The sequence below is a fragment of the Trachemys scripta genome, chromosome 25 (assembly GCF_013100865.1).
Source record: "Trachemys scripta elegans isolate TJP31775 chromosome 25, CAS_Tse_1.0, whole genome shotgun sequence".
NCBI lineage: Eukaryota > Metazoa > Chordata > Testudines > Emydidae > Trachemys > Trachemys scripta.
Genome location: NC_048322.1, coordinates 6,743,040 through 6,763,163, shown reverse-complemented (window position 1 = coordinate 6,763,163; position 20,124 = coordinate 6,743,040). Strand labels below are relative to the sequence as shown.

Sequence of the window (20,124 nt, the reverse complement as noted above, 5' to 3'; positions counted from 1 at the left end):
CTCTTGAGCAGTTGATAAGCTGCCAGCGCCTCTTGCGTGAGAAGCCTGCCCCTCGTCCGTCTAGGCCTCTACCAAGTTAACCCGGTGCGGGTTCGGTCTGCTCAGTCTGTCCTTGAACTTGGGGCACTGGGCCCGAACGTGGCCTCTTCGTCCGCAGTAATAGCAGCTTATGTCCCGTGGGTCCCCTCGAGCCGGTCGGTTGTCCCTGGCGCTGGGCATTCCCCTTGGGAGGGGATTCCCCATATTCCCCCTTTGGGAGGTACCCGGGTGACTCTCTCTCTGCATCGTGGCGGGCCTGTTCCTTTGGGGCTCCTCCCTGCCATCCCCTGACCGGCTCTTCACAAACTCATCGGCCAGCCGTCCTGCGTGTCGCGGGTTCTCTGGCTTTCTGTCCACCAACCACAGCCTCAGGTCGGATGGGCACCGCTCATACAGTTGCTCCAGTACCAGCAGTTTAACCAGGTCCTCCTTCGTCTGGGCCCCATCAGCCCACTTGCTGGCGTATCCTTCCATGCGGACGGCTAGTTGCAGATATGAGATCTCAGGGGTTTTATCCTGACTCTGGAACCTTTCCCGGTACATCTCAGGAGTCAGCCCAAACTCACGTAGCAGGGCCTTTTTGAATAGTTCGTAGTCCCCTTTCTCTGCCTCTTCCAGTTGGCGGTACAATGCCACGGCTTTGGGGTCCAGTAAGGGGGTAAGGACCCGGAGTCTGTCCGCGGGATCAACCCGGTGCAGCTCGCAGGCCGTCTCAAAGGCATCCAGGAAGTCATCCATGTCCTCCCCCTCCTTGCGTGGGGCCAGGATGCACTTATCAAAGCTCCGTGCAGTCCTGGGTCCCCCCCTCACTCACCGCAGCCGGGGGTTCGCTGCCCTTCAGTCTCACCAGTTCCAATTCATGCTGTCTCTGTCTCTCATTCTCCTCCTGTTCATGCTGTCTCTGTGTCTCATTCTCCTCCCGTTCATGCTGTCTCTGTTGTTCACGATCCTCCAGCTCTCTCAGTTTTAGCTCTTTCTCCCATTCCAGCCAATTCCGCTCCATGGATGCCAAACGTCGCCGGGAGGATCCTCTGCTGGCCGGCGAGCTTCGCCGGGGGGATCCCCTGCTGGCCGGGGGGGTCACGGCGCCTTCGGTATTTGCTGGGCTCCTCCCCACCCTTCCCCTAGGCATAAGAAGGAGGGGTCTCGGGAAGCCCTCAGCAGCCGGCTGACCACTCCCAGCTGGGACAGACACTGGTGCCTGCGCTGCATCTGCCAGGCTGCTTCCCTCAGAGACAGGGATCAGTTCATTCGCGTGATCTCCCGCCTCCAGCCGGGCAATGAGCTGTTCTTTGGTGAGCCTCCCACTGCGCAGCCCCCTCTGCTTGCACAGCTCCACCAGGTCGCTCTTAAGCCACTTGGCATCCATCCTCCTGCTGGCCACTCACCGGCCTGTGTGCTCACAGCTCCCCAGAGTTCCCAGGGGGACCCCTAGTGTGCCAGCCCTTCTCGAGGTCACCACCTCTCTGCCAGGGTCGAGCTGCAGACTCCTCCGCCCCTGGGACCACTCGCTGCGATCCCCCCCGGGGGACCCTGTTACTGCAAAAGTCCTTCTCGCTGGTCACACACTCCCAGGGGTAATAACCGTCTCTCTCTCACTCTTCAGCACACCTGGTCCCCGTCAATCCCCCTTCGTTTTACTGCTCCCCAGTCACTTACTGCAGGAAGCGCCGTCCACGGGGTGCAGTAGATCCCACCGCTGCCACCAGTTGTCGCGGAGTGTGGGGGAGTCAGGGCCCTGCACCCCTCTTCCTGAGATTCACTGTGACTCTCAACCAGCCAGTAAAGCAGAAGGTTTATTTAAGGACAGGAACACAGTCTCAAGCAGAGCGTGGAGGTACGACCAGACCCCCTCAATTAGGTCCCTCTGGGAGGTTCAGGGAGCTTAGACCCCAGCTTGGGGTTCCCTGCGTTGCACCACCCAGCCCAAACTGAAACCAAACCAAAACTCCTCCTACAGCTCCTCTCTTCCCCCTCCCCCCAGCTCCTCCTCTCCTTTGTTCAGTCTCCCGGGCAGAAGGTGTTAATTCTTCCCACCCCCGTTCCTGGCTCAGGTTACAGCTCAGGTAGCTTCCTTCAAGGGAAGTCCCACATCCCCACTGCAACCCCCCTGCAACATTCCCAGGTCAAATCTGTCCCGCTCCCTGCTCCATCACAGTGGGTTGCACAAATCCCAGTATCTTTTAGGAAGAAATCCAGTCTTCTTTGAAGGTCTTTTGAAGTTCCTCAATTTAAAGACGCTACAGCAGCCAGCCCTTGGAACTCCTTCTGCTTTTGTCTGCGAGATCTTCTCTTATTCGCTTGTATAAACTAAACAAATTGAGCATTCCCCTAGGGGCTAACAGTCCAATAATCTTTATGGGCACGGCTGTAGCTGAAAGCATCGGTGGCACATTTACTATATGGCATTTTTGTTAGGGTGGGTGGGGGGGTGAGACGGAATCAATGGAGAGACAAGAGAACAAACCCCCTTCTTTTAAACCATCTTTTCCCATCTCCGGATTGACGTACCATATTCTCATTTCCATCGCAGGGCTGCTTCTCCTCACTAGCCACGTTGAATAGCTCTAGAAGACAAGAACAGTAACTCACTCTCCAGAGCACATGTTTTAAAATCTTACGACAAACTTACTGAAGATTTGAACCAGCGTTCCTGGTTCTAGCGTCAAATCCTAGCAGATGTATCGTTATTCCAAAAGGGAGCGCCACTGGCGGCAGCAAGCCCGGGGACAGGGGAGGGGCAAAGGAGGCAATTGCTCCACCGCCCGGGCGATTTAATACAGCGGGACTAAAACCACCCTGCTGCTACTTTTGGCCACAGGGCCGCACCGGTAGCTCCTGCTACCAATCTCGCCCTCATTCAGTTCCTTGCCATGCCACAAACTTTGTGTGGAACCTCAGGCAGATCACATACTTCTCTCCGTGCCTCGGTTTCCCCATTTAAAAATGGGAGTGATTCATAAATTCTAAGGCCAGATGGGACCACCACCATCCTGTAATCAGACCTCCTTTAAAACACAGGCCTTTAATGTTTCCTTTGAGTGAATATCATGCTACAGGACGACACCACACAAGACTTAGCAGGGACTCTAGCCACTGAAGGCTGGGATTTTCATTACATCTGCCTCTTTAGCCCCTCTGAGACGGGAGTGCTGAATGCAATCCTGACCCACTGCTAGATAGACACCAATGACCAGAATTACCATTATTTTGAAATGATCTGCTTTACAATAGCACCGGCGATCCCTGCCTGAAACAGTCTAAATAAACAAAGAATGACATGAGGTTCTGCGGCCTCTATCATACAGGAGGTCAGACAAGATCATCATCAGAAGGATGTTGAAAGACTGGTGAGGGGGCAGAGAAGACCTACCAAAAGGATTGGAGGGCTGGAAAAAATGCCGGAGAGTGAGAGACGTAAAGAAGCGTGCTCTATTTAGCTTATGAAAAGAAAATGGAGAGGTGACTTGATCGCGATGTAGGGAGAAAAGACGGGGTACTAAAGGGCTCTTTAATCTAGCAGAGAAAGGTGGAAAAAAAACAGCGTCTGGAAGCTAAAGACAGACACGTTCAACTCACAAACAAGGCACCGATTTTTTCCCCGTGTGGGTGATTAACTTCCCAGGGCAGCAGTGGATTCCCCACCGCTTCCTCTCTTCCGATCCAGACTGGAAGATCCTTTTGTCCTGCACAAGTTAGTGGGGTCAATACAGCGGGACCTGGGTGAAATTCTTCAACAATTTGCAATTTGACCTAGAGAATATTGAGGGGGAAAGCTCCAGGCTACAGCACGATACCTTCCGAGTCCTCGTGAGCTTCTAGCAATCCTCCCTCACCGGATCGACTGATGAACCCAAATCTCATCACTCTCTCCTGAGGGAGGGGAAGAAAAAAAGAGACATCTGCTGAAATCCTGGGAGCGGTGAGCGGAGTCCACTGACTGCCCCTTGATTTAACAAAGGACTTAATTTCAAAAGCACAAATGGGGCAAAGGTCGTAGGGTCAACATGAGAGACTGCAGACAGAGAACTCCAGACAAGACCCACTGCTCCGAGATGGCGTCTAGGTGTTTAGAGGACAGTGTGTGGACAAGGGACCAGGAAACGGCCCCATAGCCATAAAGAACCACTACCGCATTCTGAATAAGGCCCTCTTCTTCCAGAACCAAAAGCATCTACACAGGGTGTTAATCAGGTTCAGTGACTCAGGAATAATTCCTTGTGTAGACAAGCCCACGCCTCCTCATCTCAAAGCATCTTACAACCGTTGTATGATTAACCTTCACGATACCCCTCCGAGGGAAACTAAATCACCAGATGCTTGCCCAAGGAGAAATAACAGGGGAGGAGAACCCAGGAGTCCTGACTCCCCGCCCCCCTTTTTTTCTAACCACTAGAGTCCACTCCCCAACCAGAGCTGGGGATAGAACCCAGGAGTCCTGACTCCAGCCCCCGCTGCTCTAACCCACTAGACCTCACTCCCCTCCCAGAGCCAGGGAGAGAACCCAGGAGTCCTTATTCCAAGCTCCCCCTCATTCAGGCTTTAGCCTGTATCCCAGCAAGCTCAAGTTACTAGCATGACAGAAGACGAGTGATGTGTGTGGATGGGGTCGAGTTAACATAGGGTGACCAGACATCCCGATAAAAATCAGGACTGTCCCGATATTTAGGTGTTTGTCCCACGTCCCGAAGCGATTTGGCCTGATATTTTGCAGCACTCTGCTTTTTCTTGGGTGTGTGGGTGTGTGTGTGTGCGCGCGCTCTGTCGGCAGCACTCCGGTGGAGTTTTGTTTTTTGTTTTTTTTTCCACTCTTTGCTCCGCCAGTGGCACTCCGGTGTTTGGTTTTTTTTCCTCCACCTCCCTATTGTGTCCTGATATTTTCTTCCTCTCATCTGGTCACCCTAAGTTAACAGGAGCACTTGATCGACCTAATACGAGTTAACCATGCCGTGAAGATGAAGCCTATCTGATCCCAGATCCAAAGGGCAAGCAAGCGTTCCCCCTCATCCAACACCCGCGGGGGCCCACAGGGAAACCTGCAAAGATGCTGGGTGGATGCTGATTGGTCTGACCTCAGCAGCCCGGCAGCGTTCATACCTGAATGCTGATCCGCTCGGCTTCCTTCGCCATCCTCACAGCAGAGTCCAGTTTCTGGCGGGAATCTTTGCTCCTGAGCGTCTTCTGAAAGAGCAAGACAGCTGGTCTTCCCACAGCGCCTAAAATGCGCCAAAACTTTCTCTCTGTCACTCCCCCACCAGGGCCAGTGACAATAAGAAAGACAGGGCAGGGCATAAATCTTTCTGGTACCACCGGCTCCTTGCCAGGGGAAAAACTGACCCCTAAGGAGAGGAACAGCACCAGATGTTTGTTCAACTGTCTAGAACAATTGGGTCCTGGTCCGTCCCCCATGTGGAGAAATTGGGGGACACTAGGTATGGGGGGGAAGAGGAATGAGGGACACACAGAGCCCCCCAATATGAGGCCCAAAGTCCCGGAAACAGAGGCAGACGGCAGGGTGGCACACCTAGAACCCCTGAGGGAGAATAGAGGCATCCGAGGAGCTCACTACTCAGGACACTACACGTGTGACCCTTTCCTTGCACTAACTTAGCACCCAGAAGGCCCAGTCAGAGATCGTGGCTCCAGTGTGCTGTGCCCGGCTCAGAGAGCGAGAAACAGTCCCTGTGCCAAAGCGTGTACCCTCTAGACAAACAAAGAATTGAACCCACAGCGCCAGCAAGTCCTGCTGACCCAAAGGCCATGGGTACAATGAATCACAGGACCACAAACAGACACGCTCGCCTTATCTAGAAATCAAGAGGAAGCACATTTCCTAAACGGCTACGCACCAGCTGGTTTTTAAAGGGACTGAAAAAATAGAGCAAAGCCGTAAAAAATGGAGGGGGAAAAGGGGCAGAAAAGAGTCTTGCGTGTGATACAGAGCGGCAGGAACTAGATCTCCCTGCTCATGACCTGACCTCCATGGCTGCGGGTGTGCGTGGGCCTTGTGCATCAGTGCCGGAGAGTTTTCCCTAGGGGTGCCCGTAGGGGCAGCCCCACCCAATGCCAACTACTTAAGCTGTGCGTGAGGGTATAAACTGCAGAGATGCCCCATCCCTCCTCCAGTTCCTTCACACCAGAACTCAGTAGCAGATGCTATGCTAAGGAAGGTGAGTCGTGCAATGGACGTACGCAATCCAGCCCAAAGAAGCAACAGTCATCAGAAGGTAGGTAGCCATTTTTATTTCTCTGAGTCCATGACACGGTAGCTGATTCTCGATCTGATACGCCAGGAGGAGGGACTTGGAGTCTCATCAGAAGAGGGACAGCAGGACTGCCTTGTCCACATTTGCCTCGAAGCGGCCGACAGCGAAAGTGTGGATTGACAAACGTCCACAATTGAGAGGTGTGCCAGAAAAGGCTGCCGAGGCTGCGGCTGCTCTGTTGGAGGGCACCGTGAGTCTATCAGGAGGCATTACTCACACGGTAATGCAGCTGGGGATCCACATGGAGAATCTCTGAGTTATCAGATGACGTCCCTCATGCGTTCCACGTGTGACACGAAGAGATGGGAAAATGCCAGGAAGGCTTTGTCCTGTCCAGGTAGAAAGCCAACGTGCGACGAACACTGAGTCTGGGAGGGTCTTCTCTTATCCCTGGTGATATGCGGCTTTGGAAAGACTTGGAAGGTGGACAGATTGGTTCATGTGCAAGTCAGAGGCCACCTTGGAGAGGAATTTAGGGTGCGGCCTAAGCTGGACCTTGTCCTTGTAGAAAACTGTGTACGGTGGATCTGTGACCATCACATCTAGTCTATTGGCCACTAAAAATGTGACCTTTGCTGATAGGTGCAGAAAAGAGCACAGTGCGTAGAAGGAGGGTCCATAAGAGCAGACAAGACCAAAGTCAAGTTCCAAGATGGTGTTGGTTCTCTGACCGCCGGGAATAATCTATCGAGACCTTTCAAGGATCTGACTGCGAACAGGTGAGGAAAAAACAGCCTTGGCATCTATTCAAGGATGACCAGCCGAAATGGTCGCTAGACGCACATTAACAGAGTTGAGCGTTAAACCCGACTACTTAATTTGCAAAAGATGGTCCAGGGTTGTGTGAACGTTAGCTGAGGATCTGCAACACTCGTCCATGGTTCTGCGTCAGGAGATCTTTGGCCGCTGGTGACAGTATGGACAGATTGCTGAGGTCTGATACCATGTCTGTCTCCACCAAGCAGGAGCTATATGGATTATTTGGCTGTGCTCTTGCTTGAGTTTGATAATGACCATGGGAGTACTGGTGAGAAAACACACAGGAGGTCCTTGTCCCACAGAAATAGGAAAGTGTCCGATATCGATCCAGGGCTGAGAGATGTTCTGGAGCAGGAATGGGGACTATGACTATGACCCAACTGGCAAGGAGGTCACAAGAATATCCTGATGCTAGTCCGTACATTCTGAGTCACCAAAGAATAGCACGTAAGGTCTTAAATGCAAGCCAAGGTCATGTAAGGTCTTAAATGCAAGGCAGGGTCATCTGCATCAATGTGAAATGCACGTACAAATATGATGTAAGGAGTTATGTATGAATGTATGCTAAAAATGAGTTCCCAAAGTCTGTGTTAAGGCAGGTTTCTCCTGACAAAGGATGTTTATTCTCCCTGTCTCTGTCAGTCCCCATGTAAAATAAGCATTATAAGTTAACATGATGAGGAGCCATTTACACATGAAGTCAGTGGGGGCATGTGAATGCGGCCGGTAGGCAGCACACTGGAGATCATCCCAACTCTGAGGTACTAACAATGAGCTTTGGAGAATATAAGGAGAAGCCAAGGGAGACACCACTTTATTCTACACCGAGGATGTGATCAGGCAGTGCGATTACATTCATGAAAATGGGATCTCAGCCAGGCTTGGTTGCAATGCTGCAAAGGCTATTTGGGCAAGATAAACTGATTTAGCCTGTTTAGTCTCTAAGAACCATGTTACGGTTTTATTTTAGATGTAACCCTTCTGTTTCCATTATCCTCGCTCGCTATCTCTTAAATCTTGATCTTTGATAACACACTTACGATTGGTTTCACTATAAATATATCTCAGTGCTGCGTTATTTACAAGGCAAGCCTGAGTTGACTCAAACAAGCTGGTGTTTTGGGGAGTGTGAAGGCTGGACACTACAGCAGAATGCTTCGAAGGGGCATGGGGACGGGAGTGCACCTATTGTTAACCTGCAAGGCAAAGGAAAAGGAAGAGGACACTGCTGGGCAGCTAACAGACCGGATGTGTCGGGGAGAGGTCACCCAGTCTCCCTCTTCCTGGAGCTGGGGGGAAGACAGCAACTCACATCCTGGGTAGCCTAGAACCGTCACAGGGACATCACCTGTTCTGTCAAGTTGCTGATAGGTCCACGGATGGAAAACCTCCTACGTGAAACACTCAGGCCAGAATGTTTGTGTTGAGAGACCAAGCCTGGTCTAAACTGAAGGATCTGGTCAGATGATCCGTTAATCCATTTAGATACACCAGTTCCATAATCGACTGCCTCCTGGACCTGGCACCACCTTAAAACATCGCTGTGGTGTTGTGAGAATCTGGGCCGTCTGGCCTTGGATATGGGACTGGAATTTCAAGTGATCCATCGCCTGTCATCCAGCCCCAGCTTCTGGAGGAGGTTTACAGACGCCCAGAGCATGGGGTTGTGTCCCTCATCATCTTGGCTAACAGCCATTGATGGACCTATCCTCCAGGGACTTATCTATTTTTTTTTTAAGCCAGTTATACTTTTGGCCTTCACAACAGCCCCTGGCAAGCAGTTCCACAGGTTGACTGTGTATCATGTGAAGAAATACTTCCTTTTGGTTGCTTTAAATCTGCTGCCTATTAATTTCATTGGGTCGCTTCTAGTTCTTGTGTTATGCAAAGAGGAAAATAACACTTCCCTATTCATTTTCTCCACACCATTCATGATTTTATAGACCTCTATCACATCTATTCTTGGTCGTCTCTTTTCTAGAGTCCCAGGCTTTTTAATCTCTCCTCATACGGAAGCTGTTCCATACCCCTAATCATTTTTGTGGCCCTTCTCTGCATCTTTTCCAATTCTAAGGTATCTTTTTTGAGATGGGGTGACCAGATCTGCACGCAGTATTCAAGATATGGGTGTACCACAGATTTATATAATGGCATTACGAAATCTTCTGTCTTGTTATCTATCCCTTTCCTAATGGTTCCTAACATTGTTCGCTTTTTCGACTGCCGCTGCCCATTGAGCAGATGTTTTCAGAGAACGAGCCACGATGACTCCAAGATCCCTTTCTTGAGTGTTAATAACCTGATTTAGACCCCATCCTTTTGGGATTATTTTTTTCCAATGTGCATTAATTTGTACTTATCAACATTGAATTTCGTCTGCCATTTTGTTGCCCAGTCACCCAGTTTAACGAGACCCCTTTGTAACTCTTTGCAGTCTACTTTGGACTTAACTATTTTCAGTAATTTTGTATCATCTGCAAATTTTGCCACCTCACTGTTCACCCCCTTTTCCAGATCATTTACAAATGTGTTGAACAGCCCTGGTCCCAGGGCAGATCCTTGGGGGAACCCGCTATTTACCAAACCCAGGCTCTCTGTGGAAAACGCATGGAAGTTCCTCAGCATGGGTGCAGAGATCCAGGCGCGGCTGACAGATTCGCCGAAAAACGTCACATGGTACTTGGACTGAAAAGAGAAATGGACAGGACTGAATTAACTTTGTGTCAGGTTGTTACATTAACTCCTAGAGACAGACAAGGTGTGTGAGGTGTCCCTGCTAAATCCACGGTGTCTGGTTGATGTCCTCAGTGAGGTAACCCTTTCAGTGGGATGCAAGGTTTGGTTGGCATGGGATTGCAGAGACCGCAACCTTTGTTTTGTGAGGCTGATAAATGACCAGACAAGGTGTATAGGGACTCAGCAGAAGCTGTGTCAACCACAGCGGTCATATGAGGAGATGGGGAAGTCTGTTATAATGGGGGAGGGAGAAAGGTATGGAGGGTGTGACGAAGTGGGACTGTTCTTAATGTTTTCTCTGAATACTGTGTGTGCGCCTCTGTTTCCCCCATGCATTTCTTAAGTATCTAGGTGGTGGGATAAGGGGGTGTGATTGTTGCAGAGCCTTGGTCAGTTTGATGCTATCTGCACAGAGAATGGCCGACACTCTGTCTACTGGCCACTGATGGCCTGGGCCCCTCCTTTGCAAAGGTGCCAACTGAAGGTGTTGGAGAACAAAGAGATCAGGTGACCTCCTGGCCCAGGACAGAGACAAAGGCCAGAGGAGGGGCTGAAGAGTTTTAGTTTGGAGCTGGCTGGGGAAATGGAGGGGGGTCAGACGGGGCTCTGGCCCCAAGATGCACCTGACTGAGGGGTCCTGTTTCTGTACCTACAAGCTCTGTTCTGGACTGTGTTCCTGTCGTCTAATAAACCTTCTGTTTTACCGGCTGGCTGAGAGTCGTGTCTGACTGCAAAGTTGGGGTGCAGGACCCTCTGGCTTCCCCAGGACCCCGCCTGGGCGGACTCGCTGCAGAAAGCGCACGGTGGGGCAGGGGATGCTGAATGCTCTGAGGTCAGACCCAGGAAGGCCGAAGTTGTGTAAGCTTCTTGCCCTGGAGACAGTCTGCTCCGAGAGAGGAGGCTCCCCCAGAGTCCTGACTGGCTTCATATGGAGTAGTTCCAGAGCATCGCCCAGCGACTCCGTGACAGAGGGGTATACACAGAGCCCTGCCATGGGGAGGAGAGGTGGGAACAGGGGTAAGGAGAATGGGGGACACACACAGCCACTGGCATGGGGATGGGGAGCTGTAGGGAGTCCCCAACATAGAAGGGGATGGGAGGGTGGTACACAGGGGACTTGTGGGAGGAATGGCGCCCTCTGGTGGGTGTAATGAGTTCACAAAGTGTGTGACCCCCTTGTGTAAAATACAATACTGCTTACAGGAAGAGAATCCAACCGGGATGAAAAGAGGAAATACTCCCCGATGTCAGGGTCACACTCCACCATGGCAGGCCACCTGCATGCACAACAAACAAAGTTAAGCTGACCTAATTTTCTAGTGTAGATCAGGCCTACCTTAACGGTCACAGCTGCGTCTATGCTAGGCTTTTTCACACCCCTGACCAAAGCAGCCATGCTAACATAACTTTTCAATATAGCCCAGGCCCTTCCCTGGCATAGCTCAGTTGGTTAAAAATAAAATAAAATAAAAAAAAAAAAATCACACCCCTAACCAACATCCCTGTGCTGGAAAAATGTAAGTATAGCCTCGACCTTTTTGTTGCTCAGGTCCTGAGGTTTTAATAGCCGTCTGCCATCATAAAACCTTTAAATTCACGGGCCTGGCAAAACTCCCGCTAACAACAACGGGAGAGGAACTGGGAGCTGTTCCCGTTCTAGACGGCGTAGTCCTAGAGAGCAAGAATCGATTGTCTTTTAAGCCCAGCGCCCTTAAATTTCAGGCAAACGCCCGCCCGTGCGTGGGTCTCCCAGCATGCATCTCCCTGCAGGGGCAAAGCGCCTGGGGGAGCCTATGCTGAGCGACTGAGATTTGCCAGCTTCCTGTCAGGGGAAGAGGCCCTGTCTGTGTTTTTCAGCTGAAGACAGCAGCTGCGGCTGCAGAGTGCCCAGAAAGGGCGAGGGATTCCAGCAGTCAGCTGTTGTAAAGACTGCAGCAAGCCAGTCTCAACTGGAGTTTTTTTTTGCTGGCATCTCTTTGATCCCACCGGCGTGGAATAAAACAAGATCATGTGGGAGGCAGGCCAGGCCTTCTGCACTGCAGCTTGTACTCCCAGCCTCTGGCTCCCCAAGCGGGCGTGGGCTAATGAGCACGTCCCAAAAGGGGGTGTGAGCACACCGTGCTGCCACACAACTGATATCTGCCGGCATTTCTAGTCTCTTTCACCCTGTGAAGATCACAGGACATCTGAAACACCGATATACACGTATTACACGGGTATCACTTCCCCCACTGTTGAGATTCAGCCACCTCTGGGGTGGAATGAGGCAGCTGTTTATACAGGGATCCTTCACTGAGATGCAGCCACCTCTGGGGTGGGGCAGCTGTTTATACAGGCACTGAGATGCAGCCGCCTCTCGGTCAGAAAGGCTATACAGGGAACCCTCATACAGTCCTGAGATGCAACTGCTTCTGGGTAGGATGGCTTCTTATATAGGTATCCCTCACCAAGTGCTGAGACGCAGCCACCTCTGAGGTGGTGCACAGCAACAGATAAACGGTGCACAGTAACACTGCTTAGCACTTTGGGGTGGGAGATGAAGAAAGATTTTCATAGCCCATTGAAACTGGAAGGGGGAATTTTGTTATACCAATAAAAACTAGCAGGATCTTATTAAAGGGGACAAGATAAAGATGCCACATTTATTATGATAATTTGATTTATGACCAATAACTAATATTTTAATCCTAATACACACACACATTATACCTAATACCTACACACACACACACACACACACACATTCACATCCATCAGATGTTCTGCAGCTGCTGCATAGTTACCAGTCCTGTTTGAGTCTGTGGCTTGAGTTTGCAGCTTGGGTTCGTAGCTTGTGGCGGTAACTGGCCAGGAAAGCCGGGCACACGGACGAGCTGGGTCTCTGTTGGGCGCACTGATGCCCTTCCATGTTGGCAGCAGAATGTTACCCTCCTCCAAAGTTTTCCATCTCACCCATCCTTTTTTGTAGGCTTTAGTTTGAATCCAGAGTCTATTGGTCTTGCTGTGTCACGCTGCCTCTGGGTTTGGTGATTGATCACCCGTCAACTGCAGACATGACTTTCAGCCTGGGACCGGGCTTTGATCTTCCTTCTATTGTACTTTTTTCTTTTTAGGGTGGATTCTTCTTACTTTGTTAGGGCTCTTGTCTGCATCTTCAGCCGTTGGTGTTTGAACTCTATTTAATCAGGACAGGCTGGCGCTGGAGGTTGATTCCATCATCCATCCATACCTCATTCACACATCTAAACTAAACTAATAAGATTACAGCAGGGTTTGCAAAAATGAAGGTTGCAGCAAGCCCTTACAAAATGGAGTAAGCGTTTTAAAATGGGGTTTGAATTACAATATGGCAAACAGTGAACAGAAGTTACAATATAGACAAGTATAATGGATGGCAAACAGTGAACAGAAGTTACACTGTAGGCAAGTGTAATAAATGGTGAACAGAAGTTACAATACTGAAACAGTGCAAGTCTCAGTGATTTAAGCAGGAATTGGATTGATAGTGAAACTTACAAAGGCAGCTGACTGAACAGCTATGGCTCTTAACAAGCATCTTAACTGTTAATTAGCCAGTTATTGGGGTAACCGGTTTTATGAATGAATATTGTTTCATTCATAAAACTTTACTTATGAAGTTACATTAATAAAGTAAACAATTAAAAACAATTTCATTCATCAGTTCTACAATTTGGGGAAGCAGAATGGAATCAGCAGTGGGAATTTTACTTGTGAAGGGTAGATGTGATCTTTGGTTTTATGTCTGACTCAGAGGCCCACGGCACCAGTATTTCCCTGTGTAACAGCAGAGGCCGTGGGTGGGAGGGATTTGGAAAGGTACTGCAGTGGGTCTCACCCATTGATTCACAGCTCTGCCTCAGTCTCTGTGTGAGAGCCAGCTCGGGTCTGTCTAGCCTAGCCCAGGCGCAAGCAGCCACTCTGCAGAGCCACATCCAAGGGTGCTGAGTTCTCCCCGGTGCTGAGATGCCCCGTGTGTTGCCAGGGCTTCAGGGGCGCATCCCCTGGTCCTTAACACGGCAGTAAGCTGAGCCACTATGATTTCTCCCCAGTGAATTGTGGGTGAACGCGAACCTGTCTGTCCTTCTGAGCACACAGCCAGGCCAGATTCAAAAGCACCACTAAACTTGGGGCAGAGGATTTTGTGTGTGGACGGGAGCCGGGATAGGGCAAACACCCGAGTAAGAGCCCAGGTTATCTGTGCACTGAAGATGTAGCCCCAATGTCTCTAGGCCCCAGCTCTTCCCCGTTCAGAAAAATAACCCTGTTGTGCTTGTCTTATTTATTTAGCCTGTCTCTCACTACCTGCTTGTGCAGCGCCTGGCCCCGATCTCCAATAGTGCTACTGTGTTATTTTAAATTATTTATATGAGAGGAACAGCAAGAGGCCTAAACTGAGATCAGGGCTCCCATTGTGCCAGGCTCAGCGTGAGAGACAGTCACTAACCCAAGAGCTGACTGTCTAACTAGACAAAGGTTGGGAGGAGAAACTAAGACACGGGGCGGTGACGTAATTTTGCCATTGTCACTTGGCAGCCAGGAATAGATCCCAGGTCTCTGCAGTGCCAATCCAGGGCTCTATCCCAAATGGGCCACACTGTATGTTTTACAAGTGCACTGTGCAGTCTGTTTTCAAAAGCTTCTACCTCTGTTTATAGTTAAGTGGCTTAACATTTTACCAGCAGTATTGACACCTACCATGGATAGCCAAACTGTTTGGCCCATATGATTGACCCAGGCACGTAGGTAGCATAGACGACCTCGTTTTCAGATCCCAACCACATCTCCTCGGGTACATCGCAGCTTTTGTACTGCAGGTCTGCAATAAACAAACCACATCAACCGTCACAGCTGAGCAGGAAATAGCCTCCCACGGGAAACTCTGAGAACTGCAACATTTTGTTTAATCTCGCATCGGGGCGCGAAGTAGAAACATCAGAATTTTTCATGAAATGAAATATTTCATTTCAACCTTACCGTATCGTTTTGTTTTGACTTTATTGTTTTGATTCATCTAATATAATATAATGTAATATAACATAATACAAAAGTCAAACACGTAACACCAGAACGAAGCATTCAACCTTGTCGAAATGAAACCTGCCTTGCGATGAGAGACTAAAGAAACTCAATCCGTTTAGTTCAAGGAGCAGGTTAAGACTTGACTTCATCAGAGTCTATAAGTACCTGCATGGGGAAAAAGGTTTCTAATACTAGACAGCTTTTTTAATCTAGCAGACATGTGGATTTTCCATCATTCAGAGGCTTTAAATGAAGACTGGCTGTCTTTCTCAAAGACCTGCTATAGCTCAAACGGAAGTTATGCAGGAATCCTTGGTGAAATTCTTCACCTTGTGCTACACAGGAAGTCAGACTATGTGCTCAGAATGGCCCCTAAAAAGTCTAAGGATCTGTTTATCCTCAGCTAGTGGAAATCGGCATTGCTGGTTGCACTGAAGCCAATGAATGATTTGCTAATTCTGAATGTCAGGACACCTAGAGGAGAAATGCTCCTGGCCTGTCAGAGCAGGAACAACGGAAAGGTGATTTTTGCCTTAGAATTGCAATCGGATTGGATCTACAGCCTCAGCACCAACCAGGACAAATTTCAAGACTTCTCGGCGCTTGCAACCGGGACTGGGTTTTCAAAAGAGAGCGAAACCCATTTCCAAAGGGTTTCCAAAGCTCTCAGGCCAGTGGGAAGGAGAGCTTTTGTGGGAAATCCAGCCCTAAACGTCCCTTGTTTGTGTGACTAAATGGGAGGAGAATGGCGTGGAAAAGATGCTTTCTAGGCCCTACTGTGGAGGATTTTTGTGACAAGGACACTTGTGCTTTAGAATTTAGACTGAAGCTAACAAACTTGTTCCCCCCGACAACCAAATAATCACTAGCAGCTTGGGCTAGATTTGAGCTGGTGACCTAGAGGCCGCTCTCCTGTTTACCTGTGTTTTGGCTGCACGTCCAGTCTTCGGGAAGAACGGAGGGATCCGTATCGCTGCTAAGACGCCGCCATTTCTCACAGCTGGGATAAGAACATTGGACCCACGCCACGCACTGATCTACGGCACAGCAACACAAACACAGAGCAGCTGCAGGGGCCTGCTACTGGCGCCCTGCACAAACTGGAGGCTCCGGAATCGGATGTCAAAGACAAGGAACCCGACGAAATGTAGTTAATCTCACTGTTTGTGAAGCCGTCACTACACAGGGTGATTTACAGGCATCGCTAATTTCTGGCCTTGGAACCTACGAAACCTGTCAGTTTCCTGCAGTGCCACAAGCTTCCGCTCCGTGCCTCAGTTTCCCACCTGTACCATGGGGATAACCTACCCCCCAGAGTGGCTGTGAGGATAAACACATCAAAGAGCGTGATGTGCTTTGAGAGCTACTGATTTCTAAACTCGGGGTTATTAAACAACGAAGGCCATTTTTATGCTGAACGGGAACATTCCTACATCATCCGGTTTAATTTCACACCTTTAATTAATCCAGATTAATTTTCTTGAGTGTAGACAAGGCCTCACCACGGTTTTGGAAGGCGTGGGGCCAGTGCCAAATCAAGTGTTGAAAGTCGCCACGTTTCTTCAATTTACACCCAGGTTTCCCTCTTGGCCCCTCCTCTCCCCGCATTAAACTTTCAGAAACAAAGGCCTGAGCTCACTGAAAGTGCTTTCTCCTCCTTCCTCCGTTTCCTCTTGGTCAGCGATCAGGGTGTAGCCCTGAACTATTTTCTTCGGCTCTCCTTTCCGGTGACGTTTATGCCTTTCTTTGTTTGCTTCCGTGCTCTCATCTGCTAGCAACAAAAAGAAAACACAAGACTTAAAAACAGACAGGGGTGGGTGGGGACACAGCAGGCGGTGGAGTTATTGTTTGTCTTGATGGGGGTTCCGGTTTCAGTCACTGATCCCAGTGGGGGGTGGGGGGATATCACCTTCCAGCAGCTACTCTTCCCCCTCTTATTCCTGCATCCCCCTCGGGCTCGAAGAGCTAAGGCAGAAGTCTTCCCACATGGCAGGTCAAAGTCATGGGCGACTCCCAAACCTAAACTCCTACACATCTCTGCTTCCATCCAGGGAAACGCACTCCAGTGCAGAGGGCTAGGAGGACAAAGGCCTATGCAGCACTTAAAATCCTACTTCAGCCCCGGCTTAAAGAAACTGCCTTGTTTCTACTGTGTTCAAGGAAACAAGACTTTGTGGACAATCTTTGTAAGTAAGCAGGATCACACCAAAGAAACACCTGACTTGGATCATCAGTTTCTCCTCCTCACCCGGCAAGGCCCCGAACATTGGCCCTATCTGCATTTGCCCACACAAGAGACTTACGCATTTTCTTTCTCATCTTGTTTAAAGAAAGCTTATTGCGTTTCTTTGCTTTGGGCAGAGGCTCTTTTAGGTCCACGGCAGAGGCTGTTCCTTTTGGCTCATCGCTGTGCTGGACCAAATTCCCTGCAGGCAGGGATGTTTCAAAAGTCTCCCTAAAACAAACATTGGCAAGGATCAATTCATGATCGTTATTTATCGTGTGGATTACGTGCTGGAGCTGTACAAACTCACAACAAAAAGACGACCCCTCGACTCACTGTTCACAGGAGATGAACCTGAGTATCATAAAGATGACAGTACACCTGCCTACACCAATGAGAGAGAGAGGGTATGGAGATATAGATACATCACATTAGTCAGTTACATGGTGCAAAAAAGGTGTGGAATGACAACAGTTCTCATTTCACATCGGTTTTGCCCAGGGGGTGAGAGGGGGATCGGGTCTCTGCACCCCTTTGAATATCCTGCTTTTCGTTTTTTTCCAGCATTTTCAAGCAGTTCCTTTTGGGTGGATAATATTTTGACAGAGAACATGCACCACCTAGAGGCCAGACCGTATCTTACACTTCTAAAGCAGGTGCATTCCCCTTCCCGCTTCCCCTGCAAAAAATGAAGTTAAAAAAGGCAAAAGGTCCCAGTCGATAAGCTAAACAAACATGAGGAGGCTGGCTTATTTGTACACAACGCATGGGAATGGTAGCAGCTTCATGCTCCGTAGGAATGGCAGCGATACACATCTGGTGATCGCAAGACACTTGGGACATTTTCATTGAAGTCTCACAGCATTCCCTGCTACATCAAACTCTCCCCTACCAGAACTCTGAATAAAACCCAGGGATCCTGATCCCAACTCCCCCCTGCTTCCCCTAAACAGCTGGGCAATAAAACCCAGGACTCCTGCCTCCCAGCCCCACCGCTGCTCTGATTCACGAGAACGAATGGAAATATGGATTATTCCTATTGATTACATCTAAGGTGGCAGGACCCACGGGCCCCCATGTGCCAGGCACAGCGTGGACACACCATGAGAGAGACAGTCCCTGCCCCCAAAAGCGTGTACAATTCCCAAGAAACCCTGTGGCAGCTGGTGTCAACCCAACGCGTCTCCATTTCACATCCCCGTTTCTATGTAGATCTGAATAACGATTTTGCAGAACACCGGCTCAAAATGTTGACCCTTTCCCCCAATTCGGGAGGAACGTGCATGTCGAAATATCAGGATTTCATGGGCTGACTGAGTCCAATTTGAGGGCGCGTCCCTTTTCTGCTTCACAGCCTGGGACCAGGATATGCGGGACGGGAACTGTGGGCAACCGGTCTTCTCAGAGCCAGCCATAGGAAGTCAGGACCATCCCAACCCCGGGAGCACTGCTCCACCGTCCCTCCCTTCTTGGAAAGAAACACAGAGCAGTGGGTGGAAGTATTGCACAACCCTACCAAAACAAGAGCCTCCAGCACACGTGGGATCCTGCCCCTGGGGAGAGGATGAAAGAACACAGCATTCGAGACCAGCGTTAGTCACGTCGCTTACTAATATAACCACACCTAGCTCTTATGCAGCGCTTTTCATCAGTAGATCTCCGCACGCTTTACAAAGGAGAGCCGTTTTCCTTATCTTTATACGAGGGTGATGAAGGTGGGATGAGACCCTGGACAGAACAGAAGAGAACTGCCACAGGACAGAAAGTCCACTGTCTGCTTTTGGATTCCTTCCGCTTTAACTTCAGTTGTTAAAGTTCCTGGCTGCTCTGGTTTTCCCAGACTCTCTTTTAGGTAACAGGCCCCCTGTCTCTCCGTCCTTCCCTGCCTGGTCTTCTCTTCCCTGCTCCCCTGACTGTTCACACCACTGGCACTCTTTCTCATGGGTTCTTTTCCCTCTGTTTCCATGGCTACAGATAAGGGATGACACCCCTATGTTTGCCCAGCTAGCGCTATTTGGAAACAACTAGCTAGAAGGAGGAGAAGAGCCTATTGTGTAACCTTGGTTCACACACCTCGCAGATAGACTTTATGCTGGGACTTATGAAATTTGGGCTAGATCCCCCGATGGTAGCGATCTGATTCAATGGAGTTACACCGGTTTACGCAAGGCGGGGAACTCGCCCTTTGGCTGAAGGACGTATTTCTCAGGGTAACTGGCCCTACAATTTTAACGCAAGGTATAATCCAATATACTGCAGGATAATGGGGATTGATTGCCCAGGAACTGATATACACTCACTTCTTTAAACCTTGTGGTTCTGCCGCTGCGGTAGCTTCTGCCTGGTGAAATGTCCTCTTGGACTCTTCTGCAAATTGAGATTAGAGTTCACACATTTTATCATTTCAATGTGTGCCTAGATGGTCATAATCTCATGACACGTCACACATTGAAAGGTTGGATGTCTATTGAGGTAATAATTGGATTACGGAGGGAAATGCATTTCCAGGGTCCGACAGATTTTCTGCACGCTGTCGTTTCAGCTAGACAGGCTGCAATCCTGCAAAGTGACTCACTGCGTCGCCCCGTTAAATAATAAAACAAATCAATAATATCTAGTTCTTCTATAGCACTCATCAGAAGAGAGCTCAAAGTGCTTTACAAAGAAGGTCAGTATCATTATTCCCATTTTACAGGTGGTGAAAATGAGGCACAGCGCAGGGAAGCGATTTGCCCACGGTCACCCAGCAGGCCACGTCTCCTAGTCCTGAGACGGTGCTCTATGCACTAGGCTACGCTGCCGTTAAGTTTTCACAGGCCCCAGGTTAAGCACCCGCTTGAGTCTTTAAGAGGATTTATTTGCTTTAAGGCCAGAAAGGAGCATTATGATGATCCAGCCTGATCTTGTGCCTAACACAAGCTGTGAATTCCTACCAAGTGATTCTCCTGCAGAAAGTCGGGCCAAGTCTAAACTAGGAAAGTTATGTGCTGCTGATAACCAGCGATTTTTGCTAGCACAGATCAGGACTGGCGTCACTCAAAGTTAGCCTGCAATACAGGG

General features: G+C 49.6%; 1 protein-coding gene across 1 annotated transcript in view; it reads right to left on the bottom strand.

The window, feature by feature from the left end:
- Window positions 1–20,124, bottom strand: part of ZCWPW1 (zinc finger CW-type and PWWP domain containing 1) — a 34,797-nt gene that overhangs the window by 7,314 nt on the left and 7,359 nt on the right. Inside the window, exons 4-13 of the mRNA XM_034757068.1 lie at window positions 19,365–19,431; window positions 17,144–17,295; window positions 16,480–16,611; window positions 15,761–15,877; window positions 14,517–14,637; window positions 11,002–11,077; window positions 9,645–9,749; window positions 5,137–5,220; window positions 3,837–3,912; window positions 2,551–2,606 (exon numbers count right to left, since the gene is read on the bottom strand). Coding sequence (XP_034612959.1) covers window positions 2,551–2,606; window positions 3,837–3,912; window positions 5,137–5,220; window positions 9,645–9,749; window positions 11,002–11,077; window positions 14,517–14,637; window positions 15,761–15,877; window positions 16,480–16,611; window positions 17,144–17,295; window positions 19,365–19,431 — 986 coding nt within the window. The remainder of the gene's footprint in view (window positions 1–2,550; window positions 2,607–3,836; window positions 3,913–5,136; window positions 5,221–9,644; window positions 9,750–11,001; window positions 11,078–14,516; window positions 14,638–15,760; window positions 15,878–16,479; window positions 16,612–17,143; window positions 17,296–19,364; window positions 19,432–20,124) is intronic.